Source organism: Artemia franciscana, unplaced genomic scaffold (genome assembly GCF_032884065.1).
Source record: "Artemia franciscana unplaced genomic scaffold, ASM3288406v1 PGA_scaffold_1180, whole genome shotgun sequence".
Taxonomy (NCBI): Eukaryota; Metazoa; Arthropoda; class Branchiopoda; order Anostraca; family Artemiidae; genus Artemia; species Artemia franciscana.
Genome location: NW_027062618.1, coordinates 1,384,240 through 1,403,445, shown reverse-complemented (window position 1 = coordinate 1,403,445; position 19,206 = coordinate 1,384,240). Strand labels below are relative to the sequence as shown.

General features: G+C 35.2%; 1 protein-coding gene across 6 annotated transcripts in view; it reads right to left on the bottom strand.

Annotated features, from left to right (window-relative positions):
* Window positions 1-19,206, bottom strand: part of LOC136041252 (adenylate cyclase type 3-like) — a 248,448-nt gene that overhangs the window by 199,666 nt on the left and 29,576 nt on the right. For all 6 annotated transcript variants that reach the window (XM_065725862.1, XM_065725859.1, XM_065725858.1 and 3 more), the window contains exons 2-3: window positions 14,605-14,754; window positions 3,293-3,411 (exon numbers count right to left, since the gene is read on the bottom strand). In XM_065725862.1, coding sequence (XP_065581934.1) covers window positions 3,293-3,411; window positions 14,605-14,751 — 266 coding nt within the window. In that variant the 5' untranslated portion in view covers window positions 14,752-14,754. The remainder of the gene's footprint in view (window positions 1-3,292; window positions 3,412-14,604; window positions 14,755-19,206) is intronic.

Here is a 19,206-nt window from a genome sequence, read left to right as displayed (position 1 = left end):
AAAAAGGCCGTAGAATAAATAGTTAAAATTGCTAAAAATACTTTAGCGTAAAGAGTGAGGTATTACGAGGAAGTAAACCCCTCATATGCGTAATAATTTCTGTTCCTTTTAAGTTTTAATGCTGCTCCTCACTTTCAGTAGAAAAAACTTTTCATATTTATTTTTCATTGTTTTTTTAAATAATGCTAGAAAATCCTGCGCCTCCCTCCATTGAAAGTCTCTTCCCCCTTGAGAAGTTCCTCCATGGAAAGATCCTCCATCGTAACCCTCCCCCCTTTAACTCTCCCCCAAAACCAAAAATCCCCCTGAAAACATCTGTACACTGCCCAGTAACCATTACTATATGTAAAAACAGGTCAAAGTTTGTAACTTCCAGCCCCTCCCACGGGGACTGCGGGGTAGTAAGTCGTCCCCAAAGACAGGTTATTAAGTTTTCGACTATAGTGAATAAAATGGATATCTCAGAATTTTGTTCCGGGGACTTTGGGGAAAAAATGAGCGTGGAAGAGGGCCTAGGTGCCGTCCAATTTTTTGGTCAATTAAAAAGGGCACTAGAACTTTTAATTTCCTTTAGAATGAGCCCTTTTGCGACATTCTAGGACCACTGAGTCGATACGATCACCCCTGGGAAAAAAAAACAAAAAAAAACAAATAAACACGCATCCGAGATTTGTCTTCTGGCAAAAAAAGCGAAATTCCACATTTTTGTAAATAGGGGCTTGAAACCTCTACAATAGGGTTCTCTGATACACTGAATCTGATGGTGTGATTTTTTAAGATCGTATGACTTTTAGAGGGTGTTCCCCCCTATTTTCTAAAATGAGGCAAATTTTCTCAGGCTCGTAACTTTTGATGGGTACGACTAATCTTAATAAAACTTATATATTTGAAATCATCATTAAAATACGATTCTTTTGATGTAACTATAGATACCAAAATTCCATTTTGTAGAGTTTCGGTTACTATTGAACCGGGTCACTCCTTACTACAGTTCGTTTCCACGAACTGTTTGAAACACTAAACTTAAAGAAACTTATATATCTGGAATCAGCATAATAAGCCAAGTTCTTATATACCTATTGGTATCAAAATTTTGTTTTCTAGAATTTCAGTTACTATTGAGCCGCGTCGCTCCTTACTTACAATTCGTTACCACGAACTGTTCGATAAGAATGGATTTACCAAATAATGTCTCTAAGAGCTGAAATCAGAAAGATATGAAATTGTTTGTCTATGCTGAAAAACTGTAATAGCCTAAACAAAGCAGATAATGACATGCTGATATTGTTCACAAAAATAATAAAAAAAATTGTTTAAATAATGAAACGCTTATTAAATACTTTCAAAATATTTCATTTCTGCAACTTCTAAGGCCAGTTTCCCACTTCGTACATCGAGGAAAATGATTAGTCAACAATTTCACTCAGTAGCGTAAAGAGCGAGATATTAAGGAGGGAATAACCCTCCTCATATACGTAACAGTTTCTGTCCCCTTTAAGTTTTGATGTTGCACCTCATTTTCAGCTGAAAAAAATTGTTTTTTAATTGAACTCCTTATCATTTTTAAATATTACCTGGAAATCATCCATGGACAATCCCTCCATGCAAGTTCTTCCCAAATGAATACCCCCCTCCGCACCAGGAAGATTACCCCCCAGACAATTCTATTTTAGCTGAAAATTACCTCTGGAAAAATTTTTGTCGACGATTCCGGCAGAAAATTTTTTTACCCCACTTTCATTTAAAAATGACTTTAATTTCTGATTGTTTTTAAATTCATACCGGGAATTCTCCCTCAGTGGAAAATTCTTCTCAAAAATACCTTGGTCCTCTAGTAGAAAGGTGTTTCCGCAGAAAATTCCCTCTTGAGAATTTATTCAGTGAAAAACATCCCCATGGAGAATTTTTCCCGCTGAATATCCCCCACCTTCAGAAAGATACTCTAGATAATTCCAACCCGGTAAATCCCCGTACAAATCTCCTTAATATCTTCACATGTATAATTGAGTTGGCAAAGAAACAGTAAGACAAAAAAAAAGAATTTTGTATAGGAATCTTGGCAAATACCCCCAGTGTAAAATTTCCCTTGGAAAGTTCATCCCCTGGGAGCTTCCCTCCCCACAGAAAATTATCCCCGCAGAAAATACCCATAGAATAAAATTTCCCCACCCCTTCCCCGGAAAATGTCTGCATACATCCCAACAAGAAAGACTATGCGTAAACAATGGGTGAATTTCCTGACTTACAAACTTTTCCCAAGGGGATGTAGAGGGCTAATGTTATCTTCACAGATGCAGTTACTGGTCTTTTTTTCAACTGTTTTACGCAAAACGGCCACCAAAAAGTTTTGATGGATGACATTTAGGAAAAATTGTTGGAAAAACCAGTTGCCCTCCAATGTTTTGGTCACTTAAAAAGGACAGCAGAAATTTTAATTTCCATTTGAATGACCCCTATCTTGATATTCTAGGACTATTGGTTCGATGCGATCACCAGTGCGAAAAGAACAAACAAATGAACAAGCATCTGTTACCTTTCTTCTGCCAAAAAAAAACACAAAATTCCACATTTTTGAGGATGGAGACTTAAAACCATCAGGGTTCTCGGATACGCTGAACCTGATGGTGTGATTTTTACTATGATCCCTGATTTTTAGGGGGTGTTTCTCCCTTTTTTCAAGAATCAGGCAAATTTTCTCCGGCTCATAGCTTTTGATGGGTAAGACTAAATATAATGAATCTTAAATATTTGGAATAAAAATAATAAGCCGATTCTTTTGATATATCTATTGATATCAAAATTCCTTTTTTAGAGTTTCGGTCACTATTGAGCCGCATCATTCCTTACTTACAATTCGTTACCACGAACCGTTTGATAACAGACCATACTTAGGTTACCTTTCTCCTCCTTTTTATTAATAATTCCCACGCTTAATTTGAAACTTCTCTCCCTTGCTCAACTGATAAATGAGCCCTTGATTATAACCTTGTTTCCTTATTGATTAAATTAATCAAATTGTTGGATTTTTTGGTTGAATTGATGATGGGAGCTTCTGAACGGTTTTTAGTTGATATTTTGTCGTTTCTTGTTTTGTTTGTGGTGTTGTTTTGTTTTGTTTGTGGTGGGTGACTGTCGTCACATTTCATAAGCTGATTTATAATTAAGCCTAATGGGATGATTATTTACCTAAACAAGCTTTGCTTCAGGTTTTGTTATGTTTTTTTTATTAATAAACCCTTTCTTTCTTCTTAAAAAAAACGGAATAAAAATTTAAGTGTACAAAAAGACTAACCTGACATTTTCATGGCGACTCATATAAATCTTTTTGAATTGGCTGTCTTTGGCGGATCCTAGATCGTTTCTCATGCGCACCGCAACATGTTGGGGCAAAACAGATAGAAGAAGCCTTTCCTAAATATAAAAACATCAATCAAGGGGTGCAAATACATCACCGTTGCAACAAAATCTCTCGGAGAATGACAAATTATATTGTATTAAATTGTCAGGGATTATAGGTCTCTTAATCTCTTTTTATTACGTGTTTATTTGGTTTCAATACTGGACCTGAAAAACTAGAAAGAACTAATGAAAATAGACTGAAAATTTGCTGTATAATGAAATGATTTCTTGGAAAAACAGTAGTTCAAGATTTTACTTCACTGCAATTTCCATTTTTGCTTTGCTGCTGTAAATATAAAAGAAAGTCTTTGCGATTTATTTTATTTTCAGTAAAACAGTATTTTTTTCAGTTCTAGTAAAAGTATTAGTAGTATGTATATAGTACCTTTTGGTGCGTTCAACATTCCCTCAACATGCACCGAAATTTACAACTTAGTACTCTAAGCGGTTACTGAGGTAAAGCTGTTACGCCCTTTTAATAACCTGCATTCACATAGCATGTTTCAATTTAGCTTAGTTCACCTTATATTTGATAGTCTCTGTATGTTTCGCCATAATACCTTTAGCTTCAATAATACTAGTAGTAGTCGTAGTAGCAGTAGTCGTTGTAGCAAATGTAGCAGCAGTAATAGCATTAATACCAGTCATAGTAATAGTAGTAGTAGTATGCACATTCTTCATTTTGCCTATTAAACATAACCCGTAAAATGCCCTGAAGGTTTCAACTTGATACCCTAGACCATTCCTGGGATACTCTGACACTCTTTCGACAACGTGCATGCACAGAGTGTGTATGGATTTAGTTCAACATACCCCTAAACGAATTTCTGAAAGTTTCACCTTCCTGCCCTGAGCATCAGTAGCAGTAGTCGTAGTAATAGTAGCAAAAGTAGTAGCAGTAGCATAGAGTGCTTTCTCGTCGGTTCAACTTCCCTCTCACTACGCCTTCAAAGTTTCAACTTAATACTAATAGCTTTTTCTGAGAAACTGCTCATAACTCTGTTGGTGGTAACTAGAATGTACAAAGTGTATTTTGAGAGTTCTGGATGGAAGAACTACTACTACTACTACTACTACTACTACTAATAACTCACTGCAGCACCAAGCCGTCTGAGGCCAACACAGCTACGCACGCTCCTCCTCCAACCTGATCTATTTAAAGCCTCCCTCTTTACACCCTCCCAAGAGATCCCATTTCCTTTGAATCTTTATTTATGACATCCTCCCAACCCAGACAAGGACGACCTGCTTTCCGTGTAGCCCCAGACGGTTGGCCAAAAAAGAAAATCTTCGATAATCTGTCATCCTTTATCCGTAGAACGTGGCCTAGCCATCTCAACCTTTCTTTCATTATAGCCCTAGAAAGCGGGATTGAACCACATTTTTCGTACAACCTACTGTTTGAAATACGGTCAGTCGGCCGGGTACCCAGAACTATCCGTAGGCAATTTATGTGGAAAACATCTAGTAAATTTTCATCCGCTTTTCGGAGCGCCCGTGCTTCAGAGCCATATTTGACCACTGTCATCACTGTAGCTTCCAATATTCTAATCTTGGTTTGCAGACTTATCTTTCTATTCTTCAAAACTTTTTTTAACTGTGAAAAAACACCCTGAGCCTTAGCTATTCTACTTTTAACATCTTCACCGCTCCCACCATCTTTACTAATAATACTACCAAGGTAACTGAAGCTCCCAACCTGATCAATCTTTCAATACCTAATGTCACCTGTTCATCTTCACTTATTCTTAGCCTTAGTGACTTAGTCTTCTTAATATTAATTTTCAAGCCTATTTTAGCACCCTGAACTCGCAAACCTCTAAAAATTCATTCATTTTGTTCACACTTTCATCTAATATGCTTAAATTATCAGCATAATCTAAGTCCAGGAGCGTTTTTCCTCCCCATTTGATTCCGTGGTCTCCAATTGCCTAGGTTTGAAAATTAATGGTAAGAAGAAAGTCGCTAAGACGGGAATTAGTGAAGGTGATGAGGTGAATTTGAACATCGAGAAGATTGATCAAGATGACAGCTTCACTCATTTAGGTAGTATTATAAGTAAGGACGTTGGGTACAGTGAAGGTATTAAAATTAGAGCAGCCAAGGCCCAGGGTGTTTTTCACAGCTGAAAAATGTCAGGAAGAATAGGATGAAAAGTCTGTGAACCAAGATTAGAATATTCGAAGCTACAGTGATGACAGTGGTCAAATATGGCTCTGAAGCATGGGCGCTCCAAAAGAAGGAGAAGGATTTCCTAGATGTTTTCCAGATAAATTGTCAATGGATTGTTTTGGGTACCCGTCGGACTAACAGATCTCAAACAGCAAACTGTAAAAAGTTCTAGGCAGCTTCTTAGAACTTCTTGGGAGAGTGTAAAGAGGGAGGGTGGCTTTGAATAGATTGGAATGGAGGATAAGAAAGCATAGATGTGTTGGCCACAGAAGATTTGGTGCTGCGGTAAATTGTTAGTCATAGTTGTAGTAGATAGCAAAGAAACAGAAGCAAAGCGATTCGTCAATCGTTTGTTAGGGTTCAGTAATTTTCATCGGTGAAAGGTTGAAAAGTTTTACACAACTAGTCAACCTTTTAATAGTTTTTAATACATTTGAAGGTAAGAAAAATCATCTTTGACCTAGGATTAAGCGATTATGTAACGATAATAAGTAATGATAAAACACAATGACATAGTTCCTAAATTATTTGCAGTTTATTTGTATTATATGATTCTGCCAAGCGACAAATAGCTTTATAGTAATAACTAGATTTGATAATATTATATTAGAACTTTCAATCCGTCCATGGTTTTAAACGTTCTATCATCTACTGTTATCCACCATTTCTATTTGTGACTTACATTGAGCTTATCATCCCTACGGAATTAAATAACAGCGAAGAAACAAAACCTAAGCAGGGTGTAGAGCCTACTAGTGTTTACTAGTAACAGTTTGTGCATACTTTATTTGTTTCATGTACATTTAAAGGTAAATTAAATATGTACATTTATAATTTATCTGGGTACAAGGTCAATATTTTGTCTCCAACATACTTAACGGCACATTACATACATAAATTTAAGGCTCAACTGGCCACAGAGTAAATATAATATTTCTACCTCTCTTCTTCAGATTCCTGATCAAAGTGTTACTTCTGAAACTCTTTTCTTTGCGAGGCCAACAAAGGGTTGCTACAGCATTTCAAGTTGCCTAGGCAATATAAACCTAGTTTTACGATTTATTTTTCACCCAACTGGGCTAGTTTTGAAAAAGTTGTTTAGTCAAACTCTTTTAAAAAGTGCAATTGGCGAAAACTAGCCTAATCAGTCAGTACCACACCAACACTTACTACACAACGTCTGCTAGGAAAAACGCTCAAGCTTATTTCGATTCAATCAGAAATCCGGATCGAATTCATGTCAATTTGAAATTTCTGGCTTTGACTGTTGGTCTAAATTTAGAATTCAATCTAAGTTGAGCTAAGATAAAAAGATCAAATAGATCCGAGTTCTCACCGTTAATTATACCAAATATTAACAAAATCAGACAAATAAATAATTATTAGTTGTCAGACACGGCTCATCATAGAGAAAACTTCAGACAGGTATTTACGAAAGATGGGAATGTCTTCAGGCTCGTCTGGTTAAAATTCTAAAAAAAGCAAAATTTGTCATCGTCATTGAAAATAATTTTGAAGACAAATATGTAAATGAAGTATGGAAAGAATAATGCATGGAAAAAAGTTCTTCAATAAAAATGTGTTGAAAAAAGTTCTGTACAAAAAAAAATTCAAAATTTAGTAAAAAAAAAAAATCCAGAAAAATCCATCCATTTTGTCACAATATTCAGTACCACACCCGCTACGTGTCAGGCACAACCGTCTGTCAAATATTGAAACTACTTACCCTTGCTGTTTAATGCTGAATTTAGCAATGTTTACTTCTGAATAAGGGGAACACTTAAAAAAATATTGCCAAACATTCCCAATTCATAAATAACCAATGCAAAACATAATCATAGCTTTTGCATTCGCGATATTTTGGAAAATATCTCTTTTGGAATTTTATTTTGTTTTAAAAAATAGTTGAATCTCTCCGTCTAGACTTTGACGAATATTTATTTTTCGGATCTTCCTTGAAAAAATACTCTTCCCCACCTGTTTTTCCGGGAATTGACGCCCCTTATTGGAACGCTTGATATCATTGAAAAAGTTTTTTTTTCTAACTTGTCAGAGTATCGAGGAAATTCCACCATGACTAGAAAAGCAAGTGAACTAATTACATTCTATTTGATGGAAAAAATAACGACGTTCTTTAGTTCAAAGAGAAGAACGGGTTGGCAAGAAAAACCGTATTATGAATGTTCTGATAATTAGCAATTGGAAAGACGCTGTTGCCTAACAAGATTAATCGATGAAAGCCCAGAAAAGCGAAAAAGCTAATAATTGGCGTCCCAAATTTTTTCTCTTTGTACAAGAGCAAGTGATTGAGTCAGAGCAGTCCTATTAGCAGTGTAAAAGAGAAAAAGAAAGATTACTGTCCTATACATCTGTGTTGTAAACTAAGAGGGCACCCCTTCCCCTTCCCCACTTTACATATTAGAATCTCACATGTGGTAAACAGTTCTGCCATGCTTGCCACAGTTTCCCATCACCTGGTGCATTTGATTCCTGAAAGTAGTCACTCCCTCATTATAAAGTTTGCTTTGTTCCCCTCATTTCTTTTTGTAATGAATTTTCTTACACCAACCAAATTATTCCATAAATGCATGTTTAAAAAAAAATCATTCCAATTTCTGTTTACTAGAGTTTGCTCATGTGTTTTTACCGATCTTTTTACCAATGTGTTTGTACCATTTTTATTTACAAGTTCTATGCTTTAGCTACCATAGCAGGTCTCATAAACAGGGTATTTCAAACCGCAACAAATTTTAAAGGAAGTTGTTTTTTAGTAATTGACGTAAAAATTTGACTCACTTTATCTTGTCAATTAAATAAAAAAATTAAATAAAAGATATACGTAACTTATAAATTAGCTTACGTAACGAATTTTTGTATTCTCATGTTTTTATTACACATATGAGGGAGTTCATCCCCTCATGAGTACCTCCCTCTTTACACTAAAGATTAAATTGTGTCCCAATTCATTAAGAATGACCCCTGAATCACAAAAGCCGTAGAATAAATAGTTGAAATTACTAAAAGTACTTTAGCGTAAAGAGCGAGGTATTAGGAGGAGGTGAGTCCCTCATCTGCGTAATAATTTCTGTTCGTTTTAAGTTTTAATGCTGCTTCTCACTTCCAGTTGAAAAAAAGTTTTCATATTTATTTTTTCATTGTTTTGTTTTAAATAATGCTAGAAAATCCTGCGCTCTCTTCATGGAAATTTTCTTCCCGTGACAAATTCCTCGATGGAAAGTACCCCCAGTACATCCCACTCTTCTCAGCCCCTTCCTCCAAACAAAAAAATCCACCCGAAAACGTCTGTACACTTTCCTGGTCAAAGGTCAAAGTTTGTAACTTGTAGCCCCTCCCACGGGGACTGTGGGGGAGTAAGTCGTCCCCAAAGACATAGTTATAAGGTTTTCCGACTACGCTGAATAAATGGCTATCTCAGAATTTTGATCCGTTGACTTTGGCAAAATAATAAGCGTGGGAGGGGGCCTAGGTACCCTCCAATTTTTCGGTCACTTAAATAGGGCACTAGAACTTTTCATTTCCGTTAGAATGAGCCCTCTCGCAACATTCTAGGACCACTGGGTCGATACGATCACCCCTGAAAAAAAAAACAAATAAACACGCATCCGTGATCTGCCTTCTGGCAAAAAATACAAAATTCCACATTTTTGTAGGTAGGAGCGTGAAACTTCTACATTAGGGTTCTCTGATACGCTGAATCTGATGGTGTGATTCTTTTATTTTTAGTGGGTGTTTCTCCCTATTCTCTAAAATAAGGCAAATTTTCTCAGGCTCGTAACTTTTGATGGGTAGGACTGAACTTGATGAAACTTATATATTTAAAATCAGCATTAAAATGTGATTCTCTTGATGTAGCTATTGGTATCAAAATTCCATTTTTTAGAGTTTTGGTTACTATTGAGCCGGGTCGCTCCTTACTACAGTTCGTTATAACGAACTATTTGATAGAAACAGCTTTAATGTCTGCTATTGAGGAAAGGCTGGAGAACTGCAGATGAAATAGAAAAATTTGTAATAAATTTAATAAAGCCGAATGGATTGCGCACCATCATTACAACAAACATAATTTGGAGGTTACTCGCCCTTTGCAGTTTGTTGTTACTACCGGGTTCAGAATCGGGGTCCTGTATTACCAGCTTGAGATGAAGCTTACTGCGCAACCACGGCACTTAATTCAATTTCACTTTGAGTTTCATTGTCGTAAACCTTTACAATGGCAAAACATACTAAAATTCCACTATTTCATTTCTGCACGTAAAGATTTTGGCCTTCCTTTTTACCAGACTTTTTAGCCTCCCTTTGATCTTTTTGGCCCCTTCTGACATTGATAGTCCTTCTGGACGTCTTTACAAAACTTGGAGTTCCTTAAGTCCTTTTTTACCTTCCTAGTTATGTATGCTCCTTCTGAGGTATCTTTATGGCTTACATAATCCTCAATACCTGACAAAGACCCTCCCTTGCTCTCCTTTGCCCCTATACGACTTACCTTACTCTCTTACGTCTTTGTATAGCTTTTGTCCAATTGCATTGGTCTCATCTAGCCCTCCCTTCCCTATTGAACTTCCTTTAATCTCATACGAATTAGTCTAGTGTTTCCAAACCCTCTTGGTTTCACCTGACCTTCTTTTTATCTCTTACGACACGCTTTACTGTCTTATTGCTTAGTCGAGTCTTTTTGCAAGGTTTTTGGTGTATGCCACTCTTATTTAGTCCCACCCAACGTTCTTTCAGCCTCTCCTAGCCTTTTATCACGACCAAGACTCTTTTTCCGACTGTTTTTCCCTCCAACTCTCATATACTCCCTTCTGACGTTTTTCCAGCATTTCCTAGCCTGTTCCAAGATTAAAATAACTTTTCTGGCGCATTTAGCATCTTGTACTCTTATTTAGTCCCATCCGACGTTCTTTCAACCTCTCCAAGTCTTTTATTATGACCAAGACTCCTTTTTCAACTGTTTTTTTTTTTTATTCTCATATACTCCCTTCCGACGGTTCTCCAACCTCTCCTAGCTTGTTCTACGATCAAATTGACTTTTCTGTCACTTTTAGTGTCTCGCACTCTTATTTAATCCCATCCGACCTTCTTTTAACCTCTCCTAGCCTTTTATCATGACCAAGACTCCTTTTCCGACTGTATTTTCTCCCACTCTCATATACTCCCATCCGACGCTTCTCCAAAATCTCCTAGCCTCTTCAAAGATCAAAATAACTTTTCGAACGCTTTCAATATCTTGCACCCTTATTTAGTCTCATTCTACGTTTCTCCAACATTTTCTAGCCTATTCCAAGATCAAAGACCTCTTTCGATCGTTCTGTGTCTTCCAGACGTATTTAGCCGCCTCTGTCGTTATCCACATCTTTTAAACTATTCCAAGAGCAAAGACCTTTTCTGATGTTTTGATGCCTTCCGAAGGGGTGTGCGCCAATCCGAGAGGGAAATTGGGGCGGCCTTAAAGGTGTCATATTGTAAAAATTTCTTAGATCTTCCCTGTTTGAGAATAAATTCAACGCCAAGTCTGCTCATCGTCATTAGCTAAAATCAATAGTTCTAATTTGTCACCAGCTCACAAACATAATTTTTTCAACAACAACCAATAACGATAAAAATATAAAATATTGTTTAACCGCGAACTACACTGTAAAGGTTTCAGGCTCCTGTCTACAAAAAATCGATGTTAAGTATTTTTTTCCCCATAAGAAAGACCAAAACTACGTCTTTTTTGGCCAGCAGTGATCGTATCAAATCGATGGTCCAACAAATAGAGGAGAGAGCTCATTCGAACAGAAATCAAAAGTTCAATTGTTCATGTTAGAGACCAAAAAATTTTGACGCGGGAAAGTGGTGTTTTCTATCATTTTGGGACATCAAACTACGATTTGGCAAGGTCCACTTTACGATTAACTGAAAATTATTGTTGGTTGTTATAACTGTTATTATTGGTGCCAGTGGAGAGTAAACACGTCCCCATTGTGATAATCTTTTTCTATTTAGCATACCCAACTGTGGACGACCTACTTTCCGTTTAGCCCTAAACGGTTGGCCGAAAAGGACAATCTTCGGTAATCTGTCATCCTTCATCCGCAGAAAGTGCCCTAACCATCTCAATCTTTCTCTCACTATTGCCCTAGAAAGCGGGATTGAACCACACTTTTCGTACAGCCTACTCTTTGAAATACGGTCAGTCAGCCGGGTACCAAGAACAATTCGTAGGCAATTTCTCTGGATAACATCTAGAAAATCTTCATGTTCTTTTTGGAGTGCCCATACTTCAGAGCCACATTTGACCGCTGTCATCACCGCAGCATCCAATATTCAAATCTTGGTTTGCAGACTTACCTTCCTATTCTTCCGAACTTTCTTTAGCTGTGAAAAAACACCCAGAGCCTTGGCTTTTCTACTTTTAGAATCTTCACGCTCCCATACTATTTACTAATAATACTACCAAGTTAAGTGAAGCTGTCCACCTGATCAATCTTTTTGTTACCCAACGTAACCTTTTTATCTTCACTTATTCCTAGCTTTAGCGACTTGGTCTTCTTAACATGAATTTTCAAACCTATTCTAGCACTCTGAACTGGTAAAACCTCTAAAAGTTCATTCATTTTGCTCAAATTTTCATCTAGGATGCTTAAATCCTAGATGAGAGACTAAACAAAAAAAAAAAAATATAGCAAACATGTACTCCATTTATTTCAGCTTTAGAGATAAATTCCACCAATAGATGTATAGTTTATCTATAGGTGCTATTCTAAGTCCTACTGTGGTTTAACTGTTCTTGGTAACGATTTGTTACCAAGGTACGATTGTTTTCATGTAGCTCCTTGCTTCTGGAACTGGTTTACTGACGACGAAAAGCTTAAACAAACTCTATTTAAACATTACACTCAACCTTGTTTCAAATCAGTTAGACATAAAGGTACCTTTTTTAATTTTTCGAAAGATGATACTTGCATCAATTGGAGGGGGTGAAGTAGTGAAGTATAAAGCTTTCCTTACTCTTGTAATATGTTTGGTATTAGCCAAACGTACCTGCAGTTTGTGGAATGGCTTTTTTTGTTTGTTTATTTTATTTTTCACCCACACGATACATAAAGTAAATATATGGTGAAGTAAGAATAAATATAAAAAAAAAACACGAAAAGAAAAACAAGTACAGACGCAAAATCAACGAAAAAAACGGATAAGACGATGGTGAGGGGATAGGCACTCAGAACCTCTACTGGAGAGTTTTCTGTGAAGAATCTTCAACTTTACATCAGGAACTGAAAATTTTCTAACAAGAGTCAGGTTTTTTGTCTAAGGTGGAAGATACAGAATAAATTTGAAATAACTTATCCGAATTCCTTTGAAATTACCATTATTAATAAGGGGAAAAAGACCTGAAGCATAAGGGACAGGATGATCACAGAAAGTAGAATAAAGTTTGGCCAGCGCACGTCTATTATACTTCCCTCTGTTTGCAACAATCTTTGCATAGCCAATCTGAATCTTTTTACTTATATTACAAACAGTACGTTGACGTAAGCTCGAAATTTTGTTAGTATTAGAGATATCAAGCCAACGAATACAATCAACAAGAGGGATAGTAAAGTTATTGCAGTGAAGGGGAGTAGCAGTAGTACAGTTATAGGAAAAAAACTCATATTTATCTATATTAAGTGAGAGGTCAATATGAGAGAAAGCATCAGAAACTATAGAGACCATTTGGGAAAGACCCTTTTTGGAACGGCTAATCAGAAGCAAGTCGTCAGCATACACAAGATAAGAAACATCCGCAAGACCAGAAAGGTATGTACCTGAAATCTTAGTCAGCACACTAGAAATACAAATCTTAAAAAGCGTAGGGGACAGAACACTGCCCTGTCCAACTCTTCTGTGTACTCTTAAAATAGTGTCTGGTGCAGATCTTAATTGAAGAAAAGAATTTGAATACCAAAACCTACGAAGAATTATAACAGAGAGATTGACCCCAGAATTATACAGAGAAAAAAGAAGCTGACTATGGACCACACTATCGAACGCTTTCGAAAGATCCAAAGCACAAGTATAAAGACCATTTCCCTTGGAAGAATTATCAGCCAGTAAGAAGACAGAATCTTATGCGCATGCTAACAACCCACCCAATGCCGAAAAACAAATTGGTTCTCACCCTCATTAATATTTTTAGTTGAAAAGGGTAGAAGGATATACTCAAAAACCTTGCTAATATTACAAGAGACAGTAATAGGCCGCTAGCAGGAACAATTATTGAGCACTGCATCTCTTTAAATAAAGCTCATATATTTAAGAAAGTCTCCGGAAACTCTTGTTTTGATTTCGTAGAGAATGTTTTTGTTCATCCCGACTATTTTGTACAGCTTGAGGAAGCGAAAGCCATTCCTTGCGATAAAGGTAATACGCTATGGGTTAGAGAATCTGTAAAAATTGAAAACAAAAATGTAGAATTAGTGATTAAAAGAGATGCAGATAGTTTAAGTACTAATTAAAAATATCTTAATTATGATATTATTTTTAAAAATGAACCTATTTATATAAATGGTAACTCGGTCATGCAAAATCAATCGTATGTATTAATAATTATAAAACCCAAATAAATAGCTGAATTGGGAGATTTTTCTCTAAAAACAAAATTAATTTATTTTTCATTTCTCTTTATCCCCTTATTGTCACTAGCTTTTATGTTGTTTTGGAGATTACCGTTGTATTATATATTTATTTCATTATATATCTAATGTATTTTTGCAATAACTTTCATTGTATTGGATGCTATTAGGCATTTAATAACTAATGGCAACAATACAGAAACACAGCTAGCCTGCTTCAAACAGCTTAAGGAATCTTCTCTTGTGGGACGGAAGAAAAAGTGTAAGGAGCTCGTATCCGCTGTCGTTTGCCTGTTATAAATCAACACATCTCTATTCCAACAGTCCACAAACTGAGATTTTGATTTATTTTCTTTATTTTTGGTCAAATTCACCCCACAAAAGCAGCTTCAGATTTGACTCAAACACTTACTTGTTGCCTGGATTGCTCTTCAATGGCTAATCGGGCTTCCAGTGACTTTCTAGTATCCAAAAAAGATTGTCTCTGCTGTTTATCTGAGCCCAAATTTGCAACCAGTCCAAGGATCCCAGAACCAAATATTAAGATGGAACTCTGCATCACCTACATAATAAGGCATACTTTAATGTATAGACAAGTCTTAGAAAAAAAATCATCTGACAGTTCTTGCTAAATCTAAATAATACTCTTACTAAACGTTCTCTTTTATGTTTTAATTTGAAGTCGTAGTGTATAGGTTTGAAATTTATGGAATATTGTCTTAATAGTATTAAGCTGGTTAAAAGTAGATAGTTAACTACATAAAAAAAACGGCAGATAAAAAAAGACTTACCTGGTGTTTTGCCACTAAGGGTAACAGATGGTTTTAGCTAGCCTAATTTTGTTTGCTTTTTGTAAAAATTCAGGTTTTCAAAATTACATTTAGTTTCAGATTAAATTTTATTCGATGATTAAAAGTATCCAAAAAATATAAACGCAAGAGAATCTGCCTTTTTCCTACATCTCTTTTCATTTTTTCATTTTTTCACAGGGTTCATTTCTACCTGGAGACTAAGGGAAAAGCCCTTTAAGGTAAAATGCATTTTATGATTCAAAAAAGCAAAAATATAATGTCATAAACTTGAAGTGGTGGACGGGCATGGATTTTAAAAATTATCGAAACTGCGGGTAGCACCAACACCACTCTAGACAAATGAAGTCAATCGTCTGTAAATTACATAGTCTCTGAGAATTTAACATATTTGCTTGATAAAAGTAAGTATCATGCCCGGGATATATAACTGTTTTCTCTTTGTTTCTTTTTTTCGTTTTTATTCCCCTTAACTTTCTTAAAAATGTCTGAGAAAGGTTTTCAAAAAACAAAATTCAGCAAGAGTTGAACGTTAACCGAAATCCCCTAACTATGGAGCTCTTTTTTTCTAAAAAATATTTGCTGAAAAATAGTAAATTAATAAATATATAATGAAATTAAATTTTTAAATTAATTAAATTAGTTAATTAATAGATTAAGCAACCAAGAAACTTGATATATTAAAATATAAGGTAAATCTAAAGTGTCTAAGTAGCAGTTTTTTTGTAAAATGCAGTTAAATTTAGCAATAAACTATTTAGGGATAGGTAAGAATTTTAAATCACAACATTTTCCTTGTTTTACAAGTAAGACTTAAAAATAGGGGCTCTAATTCCAATCTTATTACCTCAACAAAGCAAAAGAATATTTATAGCTAAATTTGGCAGTTATTTACCGACCAACGGCCACGGATGCAGAAAGTCCTTTGAATCGTTGCTGCGTCCTACCCCTGTCACGGCCAAATCTCTGTTTTTTTTACGCTTAACTTCACGACTAAAAGTATTTTTCATTGAGTGCCTAGGGATCTGCGAAGCTAATAGTCGATTATGCACAGTTGACTTGGCTTCGGAATAGTTAAAAGGGTACTTACAGATATCTTGAACATTTTACTTATTCAAAATAAACAAAGAGCTTTAAATAATCAATTGTTTAATTTTATAAATTTTTGAATACAAACAATACTGAAATCGAATTCAAGAAAGTTTGAGCGGTTAAGAAAAAATGGTTTAATCACGGAACGGAAATTTACCCTGACAGCCAATTTCAGTTAATAACAATATTATCATATTATATGATAATAATAACAGTTATTATCAATTGCTCGTACAGGGCTTAAAGTATTAAGGACACTAGAAATGAATTTTTTTCTTTATTATTTTTTTTTAATTGGTTAATTGGATGCTTTCACAGCCATATACGTCTTAGAAAATAAGGAAAAACCGGAAACTGAATTTTTTTTTTCACAAGTGCCCACCAGTTCTAAAAATAAAAAATATGTGTTAAACATTATTATAAAATGAGTGAAAACGTATATCCTCATGAAGCTCTAGAAACTACGACTTTAACGATTGATGCAGCAGAAGGAAAATGCGGCCATTAATTGGTAGCAAACGGAGTAAAATTCCAGTGAATGGATAATTTAATAGGCTAGCCCTAATTATTTGTTAACAAATAGGAATTTTAAAGTAGTTTAAGTGCCTTGGAATAGCAAAAACTGTTAGCTAGGCACTAATTTGTGTTTTATTAAAATTACTCAATTTTACTCAAAAATGAGTAAAAAAATTACTCAAAAATGATCAAATTATTAGTTGTTTACCTACAAGAGCATCTTTTTGGAAACCCAATTATCGTATTTTTTTTCATATTTATACCTCTCAAATATTTCTACAAAAAGTATCCTTTTATGACTTAACCTGTAGCACATAAAGTACAAATATTAAATTTATTGTTTCACTTCCGGAACCAACGACATAAAAAGACATGCACATTCAAGTGTAACCAAGACAGGTTGAAATCAACTTTTGACTAATTTAGCTAGCGCTAGATACGCAGAATCACAAACTCAAGGCATATCTTTAAATAATTTATTTAATTAAATATGTTTTTCAATTTTTATGGGAGAAAATTATTGTCAAATTTACCGAATTAGCTTCCTCATATTGTTTTTCACGGTTAGTGTTGGAAACAATTGTGAAACTTTTTGCGCACGAAAACTGGCCTTTAATATTTTATAATAGGCTATCCAAAACAAAAATCATAGAAAATCCTTGTTGTCGGGTATTGATGGACCTAAGATTGAGCCAGGAGGCAAAAATATTTCGTTTGGATGTTCTTGATATTTAACTGTGAATACCACGAAGCTGACAACTTATGTTAGCTTAGATAGGATTACAGAAGAATGCCTGTGTTAGACTTTAGGACTATTTCAACTCATCCGAGCAACTTAAGGTCTTCCTCAAACAATCAGGAGTACCAATTCAGGAAAATTTCGATAGGGGAGATGATGTGATGTATGTTTCAAAATCAAGGAAGGGGGTAGTTTATTTTTCGATTGTCAGTGAATTGCGTTGGTGTTGCAAATATGATACATGACCTAGGAAACATATTGTGAATTATTTTGGAATTAAGATTACAAAAACATTTTCCCAAAATCTTATTTGAGCTAAACCAACCTGAGCTCAAAATTTTAATTAAATATTGGGATTCAAACTCTGTTTCAGATTTGATTTCAAATAAAACTCAAAATTCGAATTCAAATCCTGATCGATAGTTCAATGACAGTTTGAATTTTGACAATCTTTGTGTTTTGTTTTTTTGGTGAAAAGGGGGGAGGGGGGCTTTATTTACTGATTGTACTTATGGAGGTATTTAAGCATTAATATCACTCCTCTTGTGCTGGTTAGATTTCTTCGTCGTCTTCCAAACTTTAAACCTCAGTAGCGAAAATTCCTACTTGAGTATGGATATATTATACTAGAATTTAGCTGATATACGATAATTTGATGAGCAGCTCGCAGTAGCCTGTTAGACGAAAAACAACAAGCACAGTCCCTGACCAATTATATTACTAAATAAAAAGTGTGAAGAGAAAGATTCTGACTTCCGTAATTACAAGAAGTATAAAATTTATCCATCTGTCACTCGTGTCTTTCTGATCTGAAAAAGCTCTTAGTTCCATTAAAAAAATGACCCTCCTCCATGCTGACAATTTCATAATTAATTGGCTCTATTTGATACTAAATTTTTATCGACATAAATGTTAAGAAGAATGTTTCCAGATACAAGCGAGATTGATGGTCTCAGGAGAGAACTACAAATAAGTGACTTTTTAAGAATAATGATTCTAGTAACTAATCTTGAAAATTCTCTGGGAAATTCAACAATGAAGAGAGAGAAAAACTAGCGTAAAATTTTCAGCCCTGACACCAAAAATTGTTATCGTATTTGTTTTAATTTTTTCTCACCAAAATTGTTTTAAATTTTCAATTCTGACACCCAAAATTGTTTTCAAAACAGGATCTTTTTTCAGGACATACGAACCTTTTTATGGTTCTACTCACAAGTGCTGAGCCTTTTCAGTGGTACTAGGTAAATGATTAAATAAAAAAAAACAAGTTTTTTAACTGAAAGTAAGGAGCAACATTAAAACTTAAAACGAACAGAAATTACCGCGTATATGAAAGGGGCTGTTCCTTCTTCAACGCCCCGCTCTTTACGCTAAAGTTTTTACTGTTTTAAAAATTAGAGTTGAGAGAAAGAGTCAAACTTTAGCGCAAAGAGCGCTAATTAGTGCGTATATGAAAGGGGCTGTTCCCACTTCAAGAGAAGGGGCTGAAAGGGGCTGTTTCCTCTTCAAGAGAAAGAATCAAACTTTAGTGTAAAGAGCGGGGCGTTGAAGAGGAAAAGTCCCTTTCATATACGGAGTAGTTTCATATAAGGAAGTATGCGCATATCGCCTTTTCGTCAGTTGTACATCCCCCTCATCATGCCCTGAAAGTTTCCACTTAATATTCTTAAGCCATTCATAAAATTAAAAATCTTTATTTCGATCTGAATGTTTCTATTTCTCATAATATCAGGAAAAAACGTTATAACCGAGATTACCGAAAAAAGTGAATTTAATTCAAAGAAGATTCCTGCAGTATACTGATATGCTGCAGTATTGAAACTAGCTCTCAAAGGGATTACACCTGTTTGAACTTTTG